An 18,966-nucleotide genomic window follows, 5' to 3' on the forward strand; every position below is an offset into this window, starting at 1 on the left:
GCAGGAACAGGCTTCAGACCGTGTACTAACTGTGCCCGACACTGTCTACACAAGAGCCCTGGCTTGCTAGACTTGTTAATAGACTTCTTTTGAGAACCATCTGAGTGAAATGCAGCCTTAATACCACATGTCTCTTTTTAGGATGTACAGTTTAAGCTCAGAACTTGAAAACATGTTCAAAGTTGAAAACAGAAATCCCCAAATGACAATTCACTGATTCCTGGTTATTCATCATTAGATTCCTGCGGAGAGAAAGAAGTGGCTGCTAAGGCAAGGGTACAAAAATGGCCAAGCAACAGGGTATGGCAACTGCCCCAGCATGGGGAAGTAGTATCTCTCAATGTTGCACAGTACAGTCATATGGTGCAGTGGTGGACTAAATGCTGCCAAGAGACAGAATAATCTTAAAAAAGAAGAAATCAAATATGGAGGAGAGAAAAGAAGACCCTCATATCAGTTGCAGTTTCCTTCTCTGAAGACCTCTTGAGCCTCATCACTTCAACCCTTGAGGACACAGACCATGAAGTACTCTGCTGAATGTAGCATATTGTACATTCACAGCTAATTTAGGATATGAGTGCTAATAACTAACTGCTTTGAATATGCTGTGAAAGTGATTAATAATGATTAAGAATGAGCATGAAATGTTAATGAATACCCATCTAGTAAAGTATATTAAAAAGTTTAAAGCTGGCCAGATTTATCAGTCTTCTAAACTATCTCATCAATTCAGTCTCTAACTCCTTGAGACAGATATGTAAGTAGTGAGATACACAAGCCCACACATACATATATGTTCACTTGCAACACTTCCCTACTCATTAAAATTAAGCTTTCTCAACTTGAAGGGTCTATTCATCTGCACAATACATTCAACTTTTCTATTCCACTGCTCTTTCCATCACTTTAAGGTTCCTCTTGCAACCAATTTCTGTATAACCCATTTGATACTTGGTCTTTTAGCAGATATCTAGATTTTCCCCCAATAGAGTATTGATAATATTCTTTTATCTTAATCTACCACATAAAACCCTATTCAGCAATGAAGTCTCTCAGTAACATCAAGATATTCATACCCAGCTGAATAAATATTAAATTAAAAGTATTGAACAGCTCTATCTGAATCTTGATCTGTCTACAGATGAAAATTTCTAGATGTTTAAACAACTGAGGGCTCAAGGGCTGCACCAGGGATTGTCCATGATCCGTAACTGTTGGGTCACTGGAAGACAATAGAGAAAGAAAGCTTCTTTGATGGATTACTGACATAGTTCAATATCACACCAGAAACCCAAGTGCTGTTTTGGTAAAAATGTGCAAATACTCAAACTCTTGCTTAATATTTAATTTGCTAATTCATGCTTGTAAGAGATGGATATATTTCTATGCCCCAAAAAACAGAGTATTTCACTTACACTTTAGTAATTCACTGCACAATTGTACCTTAAAATTATTTGCCAGATAAAGTACTGTGCACAGCTTAGAGCCATAAGTATTAAAAGCAATTGTTGCAATCAATATAACAGTATTGTGTATGTTCTATCAAGTTTTAAAAACATATTTTTTTATATTGTGACATACACTTAGACAAAAAAAACAAACAACAAACAACCAAATAAAAACCAAGAAAGTGTGCTTAATTATTAATTTTCACTGAGACTCAATTCATTATAAAATTGTTCAGACAGGAATACAGCAAGTCTGTAATGTGCTGATGTAAGACTTGTGTCAGAGTAGAGCAAGAGTTGTTGATCCATAACAGGTATAGACAGGAGTACAAAACAATAAACAAAAAAAGTGTAGAAATATTAAAAGTGTGCTTAAGCACACATAACATCATCAGGAATTTCCCATTAATTTCCCTTTGCAAATACTGAATGCACCTGGTATGGTATCTTAAATGGTGCATTGGCAGATTTATATGTCTTAAATGCTACAATTCTGGTAAACAGATAATTTTCTAATCTAAGTAGTGCATTCATGGAGAAATATTTAGTTTATCAATTTATTTTTTTGAAAAATTGCTAAAAACAATACATGCTTTTCAGTCTTGACAACAAAATGCAAAAAAAAAAAAAAAAAGTGGCTTTTAAAATATTTTTATTCTTTATTCTTTTTTAAGTTTCTCAAGCCCTTTTTTCCAAATGGAATGCTTTGTCTGTCACTACTTTATTACATTTCAGTATTTATTTTAAGGCTAATACCATTACTTGAGAGATTGAAAGACAAATCAAACCCAATTTGCAATTCCCATTACTGTTTATTTCTTGACCCATAAAATTTACTATTTGCTATTTTGAGTGCCACTTCTATATAAACATTGTTATAAGCAATCTAACTCTTGTCTTCAAGCATACAGTTGGGTTTTTTCCACAAAGGAAAATACACTTCAGGAAGGCAATTCTGCAACCTTATTCTTTTGATAGTTAGGCACAATGATCTAATTTCTAAACTAATTTGTACTTGCAGTAATGTAATTAAGTGAAATACTTTTATCTTCTTTATTATACTTACACTTCAGTCCTCTTCCTGATTGTGATATTACAGCCTTCCTCTGTACTAACAATAGCTCTTAAATTTGTCTCTTCATTTCACTAGGACATTACTCCTGGTAACAGTAAATCTTTACTGAAGCAACAGTAAGTCTTTAGAAACCATAATGGGTACAACTGCTCCCCAAATGAGCAAATTCCTTTGCAAAATGAAGAACTGCATTCTGATATGTAAAGTTATTCTCATTTTATACAACTTGGATGGGAATTTATCAGGGAATATAAAATAAAATTAATTATTATCTAAATAAAGTAGCTGAAAATAAGTCAACATTGCTTTCCAGATTTTTATTTTCACTTCATGTATGGAATTCTTGGTTCCTATGTAGACTAAGTTACAGAAGCATTCAATATCTCTTCTAAAGCATATGTTGGCTTATTTCCATATAAACTAAGGCATTAAATATGGCTGACACAACTCTTGGGTCTTGTCTTGACATGCAACTAACAGGATCATAGACTAAGAAATTAGACATTCTTGCAGATGGAGTAGTAGTGTGACTTTTACTCAGAGGATCATAGAATCATAGGATGGTTTTGCTTGGAAAAGACCTTAAAGATCATCTAATTCCAAAACACCTGCATGGGAAGGGACACCTTCCACTAGATCAGAGTGCTCAAATCCCCATCCAATCTAGCCTTGAACAGTTTCAGAGAGGGGGCATCCACAACTTTTATGGCAACTTGTGCCAGTGTTTTACCACTCCAAATGTAAAAAATGTATTTATTTTATCTAATCTAAATCTCCCCCCTTTCAGTTTAAAGTCATTATGCCTTGTCCTATTGCTACACTCTGTGCTAAAAAGTCCCTCCCAGATTTCCTCTAGGCCCCTTCAGACACTGGAAGGCCACTATAAGGTCTTCCCAGAGCCTTCTCTTCTCCAGGCTGAACAACCCCAATTCTCTCAGCCTGTCTTCATAGCAGAGGTGCTCCAGCCTTCTGATCATCTTCATGGCTGTTCTCTGGACTTGCTCTAACAGTTCCATGTCTTTCTTAAGCTGGGGCCCACAGAGCTGAACGCAGTACTTCAGGTGGGGTCAGGATAAACTCTGTTTTTACTATAAGGTTGATTCCTGAAGTTTTGTGACTATTACTACTAGAATCTGAGTCATAGCCCTGTGTGTACCAGAAAGTTGCAACATATGCCATTCACTACATTATTGTCTTGCAATTTGTGGAAATCCTTGCCTACCTACTGTGACCTGTATTTCATAAACCTAACAAAAACCTTTAAAAAACCTAATTAACCACAACCTTTATATCATAAGAGAAGCTACCTAATAGCTGAATTAATTAAATAAACATCTGAGAATTAACAAGGATTCTATTTCTTTTTCTGTACCCTAAATAACTTTTTTTTATTCTCTGAAGAGCCATCAAAAGATGCAAGAATGAAAATATGGACCACTAAAAAGACTGATAGCAAGTCTCCTGGTTATTCTTCATATTCTTGAAAAGAATTCCTTAAGGCCAAGAAATGTAACATACAGAAGATAAACAAATTTGAAAATAAACTCTGCAATTAATAAAAAGGAATTGTTTAAAAAAAAAAAAAAGACACATAATTAAGATAAAATTGTTGCTGTGTTACTTACAAACTTTTTTCAAAGTAAATCTCTGAATGGGCTACCATTCCATACAATGAGTCTTCCACAGTATGGAGGAACTTATGAAGTTTGTGAAAATCCTCCCCAAACCAACACAACAATCCTGGTTACCTGAAAACACACCCTGTGATTTTGATATTTAAGACAAAACATGCCCAAGTGATACACAGCAGAAGGATAGATAGATAGATAGATAGATAGATAGATAGATAGATAGATAGATAGTTAGTAAGTAATCTCTCACACTGCCATAATATCTTTTAGTGCTGTGATTACCAGTGTTGTTTTTTAATGAATAAAGACTAAACGTCACATTTGCAATTTGTTCCCTTCCTTTAAAAAAAAACAAATAACAACCTGAAACTAATTACTGAATTAAAAACTGAATAAAGTTTCGAAATTAAAAACCTGATAAGTCACTTACAAAGTGACAATGAGTTAATGACTTTTAGAGGAAGGGAAACCTGCATTTTTATATTGTTATTAGAATATGAAAGGAAGACTCAATACATTGTTACCTGCAAGATCTGTGTAAATTAGAGTCAATCAAATAAAACGGTAGCCAGGAGAAATGCCATATAAATCTTTAGAATACCATAAAATAAGAAAATACTGAAATGTACTAAATAACCAAAATATTTCTTGTCTGGAATACTAATAGCAAAGTGGGAAAGTCATTATGTTTAAAAGAAGGGACAGCTTTAATTACATGAATCTTCAGGAACTGTCATATCAGTAAGCTCATTAGCTGCAATGAAAGTTCCTCCTGCTGATCTAAGAGTATTTAAAACCCAGGATTTCTAATACTTCAAAGCAAAAAAGGGTATCTTTAATTCATGTAACGTAACAGAGAATTAAGTCTACTTCAGTTATTATGAAGGTACAAACTAAAACTTTAGCATGTAACAGACAAAACCAAATTAAATACCCTGAAGTAAACCACAGTTGCATAGGTCAGATGTCTGTTGCCGCTTGACTGCCAAAGTTATATTTAAAAAACCTGACCGTTTATTTTTCCAGTGCAATAATTAATTTAGACATTGTGAATGTTTTCTCATTTATAAAATAATATACAATAAAAGTTACCTTCAGAACTAACAGCCCTTGTCACTGCTGTTAGAAGCTTGTAAATTATGTTAGCAGCTTACTGTCTGACAATTGCTGGACAATATTTATTGAAATTAAAGGAGCAAGAATGTTTTTGTCGAAAAAAAGGGTAAAAAGCAAATCAGTTGCTGAACATTGTAATGTTCTAATGTTCACTGTTTTGGAATAAGAAATAACTGGAGAGAGAAGTTTTAAGAATGAGTACATACAAAATAAAAAAAGATACAAATAAAAATGTGTGCCACAAATAGGCTGGCTGATTCAGGGGCAGGCACATCAAGGAAGAATGCTGAAAGTCATCTTTTACATAACTTGCTTTAAGAAACTTTCAGAACACAATTGCTTGATGGTGTTCAAACTAAAACTAATAAAAAACCCAACATGTATAGTATAATTCTATTTTTATACAATGTGTCTAAGTTTTCTGCTAATATTGTTTGAATGCCATTTACACATCTTTCTATCACATTAATTTTTAATTAGTATTTAAATGGCAGTTGCAAATGACACCTTTATGCCACATATAAAATGTGAAATTACTGTATCTGCAGAATTGGATAAGAAATAAGAAATAAATTAGGAAGAGTTTAATTAAAAAATAGCTTACAAGGAAGGCATGGCAGAGAAGAATATTCTTATCAAACTTCATTGATTTATTCCTGGAAATTACTTTGAGAAATTACTTCAGAGCAGAGAATTCCACCACTTCTACAAGACCCTAACCTTTGTCAGGACAAAAGCCAGACAACAGCAGAAACATTGAACATTATGTTAATATAATACAATCCCAGAAAAGAGTGATGTATTTCCTCACTCAATAACTCTGACAAAGTAGCATATATGTAAACAGAATTTTCCTGTCAGATGACAGGAAAAAGCCAGGCTGGCTGACTTCCTTCTGAACTATCAGGAGCCCGTAACCCCTAGATGAAACCTTTGGATCCAGCAATTTTCCCAATTTATTTGAAGTCTGAATTGCCTTCAATAAATACAATCCAGGATGGAGCATTCTTGTTAAGCACTAAATACTATTTATTGGAATCACAAAATGTTTTGGGTTGGAAGGGATCATTAAGTTCTAACCCCCTGCCATCGGCAGGGACATCCACCACTAGACCAGGTTGCACAGCATCCTGTTCAAAATGTCCTTGAACATTATCCATCCAGGGAGGAAGAATCCAGAACTTCCCTGCACAACCTGTTCTACTGTCTCACCACCCTCACAGTAAAGAACTTCTTCCTAATATCGAATATAAATCTACCCTCTTTCAGTTTGAAACCTTTTTCACTGATTATATCACTACAAGCCCTTGTAAACAGTCCCTCCTGGGCTTTCCTGTAAGCTTCCTCCAGGAACTGGAAGGCCACTACAAAGTCTCAGCAGAGCCTTCTCTTCTCCAGGCTGAACCCCAGCTCTCTCAGTTAAATGGAGGAGAAACTCTAAGCCCTCAATACCCAAACACTGTTCTGACACAACCGGTATTTCTTCTGGAAAAACACAAAAATAACATGTAAAATACTAAATTTATATACAGCAGAAACTCCTTCTATTATCACCACAAACAGTCAGATGAAGGGCTTAAAGCTTTTGACAGCTACTTAAAAAACACAGAATCACAGAAGCTTAGGGGTTGGAAGGGACCTCGAAAGATCATCTAGTCTAATCCCCTTTCCAGAGCAGGATCACCTACAACATATCACACAGGAACATGTCCGGGTGGGTTTTGAATGTCTCCAGTGAAGGAGACTCCACAACCTCTCTGGGAAGCCTGTTCCAGTGCTCTGTCACTCTCACAGGAAAGAAGGTTTTTCTGATACTTGAACTTCTAAGCGGCTATAATGCACCAACTAAAATTGAAAACGTTAAGAACCATGCTAATAGAAAGCAAACTGTATGTGAGTGACCACTATTTCAAGTTCCCTATCAGGAGCAGGTTTTTTAAAGCTGCAGCTTGTGGCAGGGAGACTGAGTGAGGCACAAGAGTGACATTGTACAAAGCAATACAGATAAACAGTGATATTTTCCAAAATGACATAAACTAAAAAAACGATTAACAGAGACAGCCCATCCTCTTCTCCTGTAAGAGTATGACAGTGCTGAAGCAGCATCAATTTCTATCTCCATGCTTAGTCAGTTTAAATTACTAAAGCTGTGATAAGATGTGGAGAAATAAACTCTTAATTAGAAATTGTACTTAAAAAAATCTGCTGCTGCATATATTGAGATTACCATATTCTATGCTGCATGATGAAGCAGTAGAAAGAGGAATTGATTTTTCCAGACCTCCAATGCTACTGTTGCATTAAAAACACATATGAGGGAGATAAAACTGTTCTGATTCATGTTTAGAAAAAAGAAATAAAAGATTAAGTGATGGTATGACAGCCTTTCTACATTTCTGAATTAAGAGACACTGAGTGATTGTACCATACATTACAGAAAAGACTGAAAGATGGAAATATTTTTAAGATAAGTTAATAGAAAAGAACTTTTAAAATAAATCTGGTTTTGACAGTGAGTCTTAAAGATCTGTTAGGAGAAATGTAATGGGAAATCCTGTAATAAATATTAGAGGGCTGAACAAAAACTACTACCTTCAAGATTACTTGCAGTAGCTCAAATTACTGACCTATGCTATAGACTAGTAATGTCCATTTTAAAAATAATGCTAGTAAAAAAAACCCAACAATCTCACATAAAATACACTGCAATGCATACACTATAGAAGCTTCTAGTTAGTTATACAAACCTTTACTAGCTTTATCTAAATGCTGAAAATCCTCAACAAAATTCAGGACATCCTGATAGCTTTCTTCACACACTTCTACAAGAAAATGGAGCAATGTTGTTTTTTGATCTGCTGACTTTGTGTCCTTCAGCTAGGAAGAAAAAAAGAAATGTTAAAACACTGAGAATAAGATTACTTCTTACTACTTTAATAATGTATATATATTACTAATTGTGAACCAAAGAAAGGTAAGAATAAACTGTTGAACTGGTATATCTTTTTTAAAGAAAACCCAAGGTAATAGGTTGTTTCATTTCCTCCCTTGTTAAAAATCCTTAGGAAAGATCACGTTAAATATTTTTTAATCTTATTCATTATTTGAATTATGTACTCAAAAAAGTAGATACTTTTTTAAATGTAATTATTTAAGCAATTTAGGAATATTTGCAAAACTGTAAATACTCAGGTAAGTGTAAACATAAATAAAAATCAGAGTTGAACCAGCAAAATTTAACAGTCCACGATGCTCATATCCACTCCATGAGATTATTTCCTTATGTGTGAAGCTAAATTTAGTCTAATGATATCTATGCTGTGGAAACTGCAACCTCAAACAGCACAAGTTATTATCAATTCTCAATAGGGCAAACAAGTTCACAGGCTTCACTGTTGAAAAATTTTGACTTAAAAACTTCTCAAGCAAAAACTTTTCTTTCTGAACCTTTTATACACATAAAATTATTCTAAGCCCAGCCATTTTAAAACTTGCAGCTACTTGTGTAAAACCACTAATAACTGACAACTAGCAAACATTCAGCTATACATTTGTCTTAGCCTCCTACTTGAGCTAGCCTTTTAAATCATCAGGAGATATTTTCAGAAATACAAAATTACATCTCATATGAAAGTTTTTGTCCACTAATTAAAAACTATTTCTGCATTAAACTATTTAACAGAAAATGTATACATGTACATAGGCACACACAAAGTATGCACATATATGAAAGGGCTTCCACAATTGTACCTAGACTTGTATATCTAAGTATCAGGGAAAAAAGTGTTTAGTGCAGTATTAAAGCTAGCAGTAAACAAGTAGAAAACTCATGTTCATTTGTTTCAACTTCAAGGCTGCTCTTTACCATGAAAAATACAAATGATCAGCAATGCTCAATGACACAAGGGTAACCGCAGCAACAAGGCAGAAAGACAAAATTACCTTCCCTTCCAAAGAGGGTTCAAAACCTGACACAGAGATATATGGGGATTACTTCTGAATAAAGCATCAAGAGCAAGATCCACCTCAATTTGTTAATTTTTTTTAAGTATGTATTAACTAAGTTTTCCCATGGTTTCAAATTTCTTAAAGATGGCTTTTTCACAGTTCTTGTGCTTTCCAATATCCTCAGAGAATACTTAAAGGGTATTTATTGATTTAATTTTAAACCAAATCTAAATATATGGTCTGCTTTTCCCATAATGTAAAAAGCCAATTTTGATCTTTTCAAAGATAAAAATGACACTATCTTAACAAATATGATGAGGTAAACTCTACTGGAATGTATATGTTCTACTTCAGAAAACTGGATTAATAGTAACGTGAGACATAATTTTCAAAATAAACAGAAAATAGAACACATATAACAATACCAAAAAATACATTCCAGGGTCATTACCTGCATGCAGTGTTATAAAATATGTTACTTCTACTGTACTGGGAATGTCAGTGATAAATATCTCAATAATTGAAACATCACACAAAATTTCTACAATATGACACTGCTCAAAATGTATGCAGTTAACAAGAGTTAGTTGTGAAAATAAACCAGTATTATAAACATGCAATAATTTTAAGATCTCAGTATTTAATAAATTATCTAGTAACAGCATACCAATACTGTATCTCTCTTCTGAGAATATGAATGCATGTTCTCTGATGCAGAACTATTACAGTTTATTTCTATATGATGCAGGGAGAAGGCAGGATATGGAATTGTTTTCTGCAAAGTGGAAGGAACTTTGACAGAAGTCACTTCATATTTCTTACTTACTCAGACCCCTGGTGAAAACTGCTGTGCAGACCGCCAAGCAGTCTGCAATTTCCAGCTTTCTAGTTTAGGGCCTTGAAGGAATATTGGTTTGGGTGGGCTTTTTTCTTGTTGTAATACTAATATTTTAAAAAGTTGAACCCGTTTCTTACTCTCAGAACAGAGAAGATTAGGTATTAACCAATATACTACACATAGTTAAGAAAACTCAAAAAATTGCACATACATAGTTTTACCTCTGCGTTTCCAGACAAAGTGATCTGTGTAAGACATAATTTCATAACCAGTGAAGGCCTGGCACTCACGGGCTTCCTAAATGAGGCCACAATTGGATGAAGTGAATTAGGAATTGGTGACTAGTACCCTGTTACACGTTGGACTGGATAGTCCAGAGTTACCTCTAAAATTCAGCTGTCTGATACTGAAGCAGAGAATAAAACATATAATAGAAATTGGATCTCACTTCTCCAGCAAATCTGCTGATATATTGGAATGTCACCATGTATCATGAAGGAAGAAAACTGTGGTTGATGTGCTGAATACCTGGGGCTTTTTTAGTCTGAATCTTTTATATCATCCTTTTGTCTAGGATGATATAAAGATATAACCATCTCAGATGATACTGCTAGTATTAATTTTCTACAAAAGTAGGATAGTAAATACAAATTCCCAGTGATTCTCTCTCTGAAAACGTCAACCTTCAAAAGAATGAGTAGGTGACTGTAGGTGGCACTTGTCCTAGAATATTTGGTGGCAAAGATCTGAAATTTTATAGATGATCTGTAAGGCAGCCACAGTTGCTCTGCCTCCCAGGAAAATCTTAAGAGTTGGTCGGTCTTTCCTAATCAGAATGGCTTCTCTTGGAAGGGGCCTTTAAAGATCATCCAGTCCAACCTCCCTGCCATGGCCAGGGACATCAGTATGCTCATATTCAACAAGCATCAAGCCTGCATTATCTTCTCCCGAGACAAGTTTTTAAACACCATGATCTGGCATTTACAAGCTAGAAATTTGAAGTGATGCGGAATCAAATATATGTGAAATCTTTGGCACTGGAACTTTGTTGTTTCCCTAGCAAATTTCTTATATAAATGAAACATATTGAGTACTATGACATATGTTTATGCATAATTAATGAAGTAATGGAAGCATTAAACAAGTATCACCACTTGTAATAATCTAACATGATACATTGTCAAAATTACACTCTACCAAGCATTTTGGTGATAGGCAGTAAATAACCTTTTTTGGTCCTTATAGTTTTGTGTCTCCCCTATCTAGAGACTTGTGATAGTAATCAGCATTTCTCTTAAGCAGAAGGTTGGACTAGATGCCTACTGACATCCATTCCCACCTGAATCATTCCATGATTCTAAGAAAAATTCCCAACTAGTTAACTAAATAGTCAAAATACTACTTATCTAGACTTGGCCTCATGACAACTCTCTGAGAGCTGATTTCCAAAGCTTTCCACGATCGCCTTTGCCATCATGTTCTTAACTATCTTTACAGTTAGAAAGCTTTCTTAACTTTTAAGCAAATATCTCGTTACCAGCCAAGCCAATTACTCTATCTCCTACCTAGAAAAAAATATTCAAACACCTTTTTCATCATAAATTATTAACCAAAGAATACTGTTACATCTTCCTCCTGTTTCTCTCCCCCCTTTTTTTTTTTTTTTTTTAAATACACCTAAATTCTTTTTTCCTCAATTAAGAAATGTTACAAATTCATCTGGATTCTCATCAGCCAGTCTATATATTTGCTGTAGTAATTCAGAGACTTCACTTACAACCTTATTAGCACCAAGAAAGTAGTAAATAATTACCTTCTTACATAGAAAGTCCACATTAAGATATTTTTTTCCTCTCCAGCAGAATGCTGTAACCTCCTATAAAGCTAAATAACTTGTAAACATGCAAATCAAACAAACTATGACATCCTAGGTTATCGAATGCATATAATGCCACAGCACCGCAGAGTTAGACAGGACTTAAAGCACATTTTCTGGAATTCTTCCTAGCTATTCACTCCCTATTTATATTATCCCATCAGTTGCCTTTCCTATGTGTAGTACTTCACGGTAGTCTTTAAAATTTTCATTTTCTAGATCTTAAATTATTTCTCCGAGATATTTTTTTAATTTTGATCATGCTCAGTAAAGTATCTCTAACAATTACCTTCGTATTGTTCTCGTAAGTATATTTATTTTTTTTAATTGCCTTGTGCATTAAAAATAAAGAAAATATAATAAGAACTAGGACAGATTCTTCTAAAACCATACCTAAGAAGGAAACACATCCAATGTGAAACAGAACCTTTAGTAACTTCCTTCTGACTCTTTCTTAACAAATTTTATCTCTAACTCAATAACTTCAGCTATGGTATATTTCTTTAGGTGGCTGATGCATGCTTAAATGTTTACTTTGGACAAGGGAAGATATATAACTTCTTCTTCATGTATATTTAAGTTACAGGTATTGCATTCAACACTGAAGAAACATAGCATTCTTCTGAAACATGGCAGAATAAGTGTGATTATTTTAAAGAACATAGAAGTTAATGTATTTTTTTCCATTGTGTCAAAAGATCAAGAAGCTGAGAGAAGACAAAGACTACATACAGATTATCAAATAATTCCTTGCTTATAAGGGCTATAAGACACATATACACTCTGTGCAGATTTGGCAGTGACCTCCAAGAGGGCTCAGGAATAAAATAAAAACACTAAATAAGGGGAAGTAATTAGGATTAAATGTGATTATAAATTAACATTCAGGAAAGTACAAATGACCTCTTGCATATACCTTATATAAAAGTCGAAAAAGTGAAAATGCAGGAAAAATTAGAAGAAATGTGGAAATTATGAAACAAAAGAGAATCAGATAAAGAGAAAATTTATGTTAAAGAGAACACATAACTGTATTTAAACAGATTAAAATGTCCCATACTTTGAAGTTTTCATACATGTAAGACTACAACACTATGAATACAGTGATCTGGTCCTTCTATAATCTTATTTAGTTTGATGTTTGTTTTTTTAAAATTTGTCCCTCAATATGGAATCTTTTAAAAGTTTAACTGCAAGCCTGTCTCAAGATGACTGTACACAGATTAGCTGTATTGTTCAAATCATCAACAGTTGCTAAGAATTATGAAAAATAACCAACTGAACAAAACAATCCAAATAATAAACTGCAGGAAAACATCAAAACCAAGTATGTAATAAAAACAAATGAAAAATTGAATGTAATACTCAACAAGGACATTGCAAAACTCACTTTACATAGGGAGCTGAGATTATATCCAAAGGTTTGAGCATTGCGAGAACCTGCATTCATGTAGTTTCCTATTAACAATACTAGTTCCAGCAGCTTGCTAAAGCTTTTACTCTTCTTTATCTCTTCACAGGCAGCACTGACAGCCATGATGTCAGGTTTGATGTTGTTCACCTGCTCCTCAAACTGGAGCTTAAAAAGAATAGCACTGAGCCGTGGCCGTAGTCTCTTCACGTTGCTCATCTGATTGAAAAGAAAATAGGAGATTTCCTTTAAAATTCATGCTACACTTTGGCACTGTACAAATGCATACAATCTGTAATGATTTATTGGTGTGACAGGCTTGAAGAAGCAATATATCTGCTATAACTGATAGCAAATGAACGAATGAATGAGAGACACTTGGGTAAGCAACTGAAATCCCATCTTGTGGTTAATATAAACTGCCCCCATCCTTTCCCAATAACTAGTATGTGTAAGCAATAAAAGATAAAGTGTCATCATATATCACATCTGTCAACTCATATACCAAAACCTATAAAACTAATCCAAGTTTATGACCCAGTAGTTGCAAAGTAATAAAAGTAGTTCACAAATTTTGTATAACTCAGAATATACCAAAACAAGCCAAATCTTATTTTCCTGTGCAAATATTTAAAAGCCTATTGCTATAAGATCTTACTGCAAACTTGAAGGACAATAACAGCTTTGAAACATCCTAGCTATGAAACACTTAATATAGCATACTTCAGTACATATTAGTAGTCAGATCCCATTATAGTACTGGAGCCTATACAGTTAATTGGGTAAAGCAGAATGCTTCCAGGAAAACAGTAGCTTCTGTAGATCATATGCAAAGGGCTTGGCTTTTTCTGTGGTTTACCAATCAGGGATTTTCAACAGAAGTTTTAATCTTCCCCTAGAGCTTAGGTCGCTGAATTCCTATCCCAGAGATACTTTGCATATTATTTACTATACCCAAACAAGACTCTACATTTTATTGCTTCTTTAAATCAAGAACCATCAAATGCATTCCATAAAAACAATTTCTGCACCTCCCAAGCTTCCAACGAATTACTCATCCTTCTAACTCCCACAGAAATCTTTAAACATTATTTTTGGTTAGGTATCCCAGTAGCTTTTAGTCTTCAATGTTTTCTCCCTACCAGGAATTACATGTACTTTGCCTTTTTCTTCTTCCACAGCAGGTGTTTTCTTTCTCCCTGCCCTGTGGTTCTGTTTGCACATGAGAAACACCAGTCTCAAATCCTTCCATGAGCTTCTTCCTTCATTTGTCCCTATCCCTGTTTTCACACCAATTTGATGAATTCTGTAAGATCTTTTCCATACTTGTACTTTTCCTTCTGAAGGCAAGGTTTAAACCAATAATGTTTTCACAATCCCTGAAATCCTAAACTAGGCTTAGTTTAGTTTTTTACAGTAAAAAACCCATTATGGTTTCCAGCTATCAGTACTTCTCAACGTGAGAAAAGCAACAATATTGGAACTTCACCTACCAAGTAATACATTTCATATACTGGCCTTAAAAGTTTGTCTTTAAATTGGAAATACCTCCCTTCAAACAACAGTGATGCCAAAGTTTTTACAGAATATTTCTCAATCCATATGTAGTCTATCAACCAAAAATAGCTCTGACAGTAGAAAGTTCACAGGTCATTTGAGCCTGATTATCCCACAACAGACTCAATGAAAAGGGTAAGGGTGACACTCTTCATCCATTTCACTGTACAGTCAAACAAGGTATTTTAAACTGATACCAAAGGCTGTCTAATCCATAGGGTTTGATATAGAAACAGAAGAGGATGGAATTTATGATCTATTTTATTGTTTTTTACTGTAACAGCAGAAAAAATATAATGAGGTAGAGTTAACATTTTATCCTACTTCTGCAATTCCTGCCTGGTAGTGCAACCACCAGATGATGTAAACATACCATCTGCATTTTAGTTCAGATAAGAAATCTTGAAGTAAAATAAGCGAGCCTTTCCAATAACTACACTTTGATTTGCATCACAGAGCAGAGCACACAAATACGATGCCTTTCAGATGAAACTAGGTTGAAAATGCACTCTACTACTCAGCTTTAGCCCACAGACTGCCTCCAGCCTGGTCCTAAAGTAAAATATTAAAATGTATATAGTTGGAATGTTAGCTCAGCACCAACCCTGGGCAGATATTCTGTACTCATCACCATACACTAAATAGCACCATTAGTGTGGGGTAAGGAAGAGAAAAGGTAAGCAAGAATAATTGGATTTGAAATTAAATAGAGCATTTCACAGTGAAATTGAAATGGAAGTACTTGAAAGCCACCCAAAAAGAATCTAGTGCTCTTACAACTTGACATCTAATTCAGGAATAAATATTTAAAATAATATTAAGGTACGGAATAGAGGCAAGTGTCACAAAATCATTCTCCCAGCTCCATCAGGAAGAATCAGTATTAAATCATTTTCATCAAACAATTCGCTTACTAGATTTATATGTGTACTATTGCTTCTCAGCATATTGAGAATATGCTTAATTTTAAGTTTTTTCCACCATTCAGGAAAATATTGAAACTAGACTAGAAAAAACACAAAACCCCATTGAAACTATCCAGATTTTTAGTATTTGTCCCTACTCAGGGTGCAACAGAGACAATCATTACTATCAAACAATGGGGAATAGCAAAATAGTGTAAATTTCATTGATTTTAAATGGTTCCAAACTCAAGATAATACAGAACCAGCAGATAATGCATCATTTATTGACTCCTGGCTTCTCAGATGGGCACATTGTTGAAACTGAAATAATCAAGTACTTCAGATCGTAAACACGCGTTGCCAAAACATGAGCAAGCAAATATGCATGGAAGACGCAAAGGTTTCATCAGAACTAGTTAAAATACAACAAATAAAGTTCTGTACATAAGCCTTAAGGATGGATGCAGAAATAAGTAATCTAAAAAATCAGAAGCTGAAGCACATGCCAGAAAGGCAACAGAAATGTCATTGGGCTTGTTTGAATTATTGGTTTTTAAACCCTCTGAAATCCATTGTTCACATACAACACATAGTTGGTAGTATTTGTTTACTTGTTTGCTAAGTCAATAATTGAAAAGGGAGGAGAGTTCCCTTCACAATATTGTGGCTTTCTTTGTGACATCTAGTCTACACATATATTCCAACTGAAAAATCCATACACCTTATCAGAAGAAATGCTAGGAATTCAAGTGTTTCCATGTTGACAGGCTTATGTTCATGCTCTGTACTTTTTTATATTCATCACATTAAGTACATAAGTCTACTTATGTCCTTATAGTGGAATCCTGAAAACAGACAATCCAAATAACTAAAAAGGAAAGCTGAAGCAGAAAGCTAAAGAGTGAATGGACTACATGTGTCAGAGAACTCAGTGTATGGCTAACCAACTGTACTATTTTTCAAGTAATAGTCCACAAGACTATTCTCATTATGTACAAGTCCAAGTGGGAATTGAGAAACGAGTTGAGCTATATCCAGTAGTAGCTCTCACAGCCCTTTATCCAACAGCAAAGAGAGGATTTTCTCTCAAATACAGCATAAATCAGAAGGCATCTGCAAAAGTGTGGCTTCACGTTTCATTTTCTGCTTTGTTGGTGTCAAGTAAAGGAACATGTCTCAAAAGTTACACTGACATTATGTTTTGATCACTGAATGTGATTTATTCTTACAACAAGCTCATAGAGGAAAACACTGCTAGGGTTCCAGTTTCACAATATAACTTTCTTGAAGGATCAACAGTGCCGGGGCTGTCAAACCACCTGAAATTGTTCCCATCCAAAAAGAAAAATATCAGTTACAGCCAAGCCAAATAAATAAAAGAGTAAACTGGAAGGCCATCCTCTGTGGAAAATATATGGTTTTCATCACTGCAACATCAGTGAACTCTACAGAGTTCATAGGTAAAAAGTGTGAATTTCTAGTACTTATCTTCAGACTCAGACACTGGAAAAGCAGAATAAAAAACTGAAGGAAGAACTGATACCTTAACAGACCTTTCATTGCATTTAAAGAAGAACAAAAGAAGACTCTGCTCAATTTGAAATGGGCAGTAAACATGCCCAATTCTTAGTTGAAGACTACCAGCATTCTGGAAAGACCAAACATTATTTCAGTGTACTGGAAGTCAATCTACAATAATGGAACAGTATTTTTGTTGAGATGGTTTCATGGCTATGAGGAAATACTACTACTTTCTTCACCTTTACTACTTCCTTCTTCCCAAATAAATTATAGTGAAGTCAATAAAATTACTTACAAGAAATCAGGAAGTCTTTATACTTACAATGTGGATGTGTGTACACGTGAAAAATTGAACTAATGACTTTCCAGCCATAGCAGCACTGATATAGAGCATGTCCTGCCATTCTGTTTCTCCATCTTGAATTATAAACAGCTTGAATTTGCAATGGCTCAATTTCTTGCAAATTCAAGACCTTCCTAAAGGATATTCAGGATGGAAGAGAAGGGAGTGTAGTGTGACACAGGGACAACATCTATCAGTTACCTCCTAGCTGCACACAGGTAGCCCTCTGCACTGATGTACAGTCCAGGAAACCCCTGGTAATGTTTTTGATGGCATTATGTTCAACAAAGATGGACAAGCAGGGCCAGTCTGCAGATCTCAGAAATGGGAGTGTTCCTTTTGAATTCTCCAAAAGTCAATTCTCTTATGAAATACATCCAAATTGCCAATAGGGACTACAAAACAGCTGTTAAAGTAAGTTGAGTTTACAGCCCTCATGCTGAAATTCACAGAGAAGTATGTTTTAGTATGAAAAGAGGTAATTTTTTTTTTTCCTATTGAAAAAATATAATTAGAGTTACTGACATGTTGATCAGATTGGAATACAGAGAGAGCTTTTGTTTCTACAAGTTGAATTTAGACAACGGTATTTTCCTAAAAAGGAATTATTCAAGACTCAGATCGTCCGAACGGCCAAATTCTTACATTTTTAAGCAGACCTAACAGATGTCAAAAAAAACCCTGTTTTCATTAAAAGTTACATATGGAGCAGGTGCCACTAGACTGAAAAGCCTTCCTCATGGGAAACCAAGTCAAGAGTTTAATATAGGTAAAAAACTTCTAATGCAGCCAGATAACATATAAATATATTTATACTAGAAGTCAAGGGCACAAGTCATGGAGGAATTTAAAACCTAATAAAATAATACCAAACCAAATGGAGAAAAGTTTCTAAAGTATAACAAATCCAGTTGTATTCCACATGGAAAAATCTGATCAGCATGGCTTTAAAAGAAGTGCCTCATCTTGTGTCTAGCTACTACCTGGAATCTACCTCTAAATGAAAATTAATTCTACAAAATAATTTTGAGTGTCCTGACATACAAGTAATGACTGGGACTGTCTGAAAACCATGACTTAGTACTTTCCATCAGGTTGAACCACCATACTAACTCAAACATAAAAGTGGACTTTGATGCTACATAATTCTTTAAGCAATGCACAGTGGTAACAGACCACAATAGCAGCCGATTATGATGTCTTTGATGTGACAGACATGACCTGTTTCAAAAAGAGCTCAGATCTCTAGTACATTCATATTTAGTATAGTCTTCTCTATAGACCCAAGAGGGCGTTC

General features: G+C 34.6%; 1 protein-coding gene across 1 annotated transcript in view; it reads right to left on the bottom strand.

Annotated features, from left to right (window-relative positions):
- The window catches only part of DIAPH3 (diaphanous-related formin 3), a 128,769-nt gene that overhangs the window by 14,391 nt on the left and 95,412 nt on the right, over positions 1 to 18,966 (bottom strand). The window contains exons 19-20 of the mRNA XM_010000881.1: positions 13,323 to 13,562; positions 8,018 to 8,147 (exon numbers count right to left, since the gene is read on the bottom strand). Of these exons, the coding sequence (XP_009999183.1) occupies positions 8,018 to 8,147; positions 13,323 to 13,562 (370 nt within the window). The remainder of the gene's footprint in view (positions 1 to 8,017; positions 8,148 to 13,322; positions 13,563 to 18,966) is intronic.

This window comes from Chaetura pelagica, unplaced genomic scaffold (genome assembly GCF_000747805.2).
Source record: "Chaetura pelagica isolate M959 unplaced genomic scaffold, ChaPel_1.0 scaffold115, whole genome shotgun sequence".
In the NCBI taxonomy this organism is placed as follows: Eukaryota; Metazoa; Chordata; class Aves; order Apodiformes; family Apodidae; genus Chaetura; species Chaetura pelagica.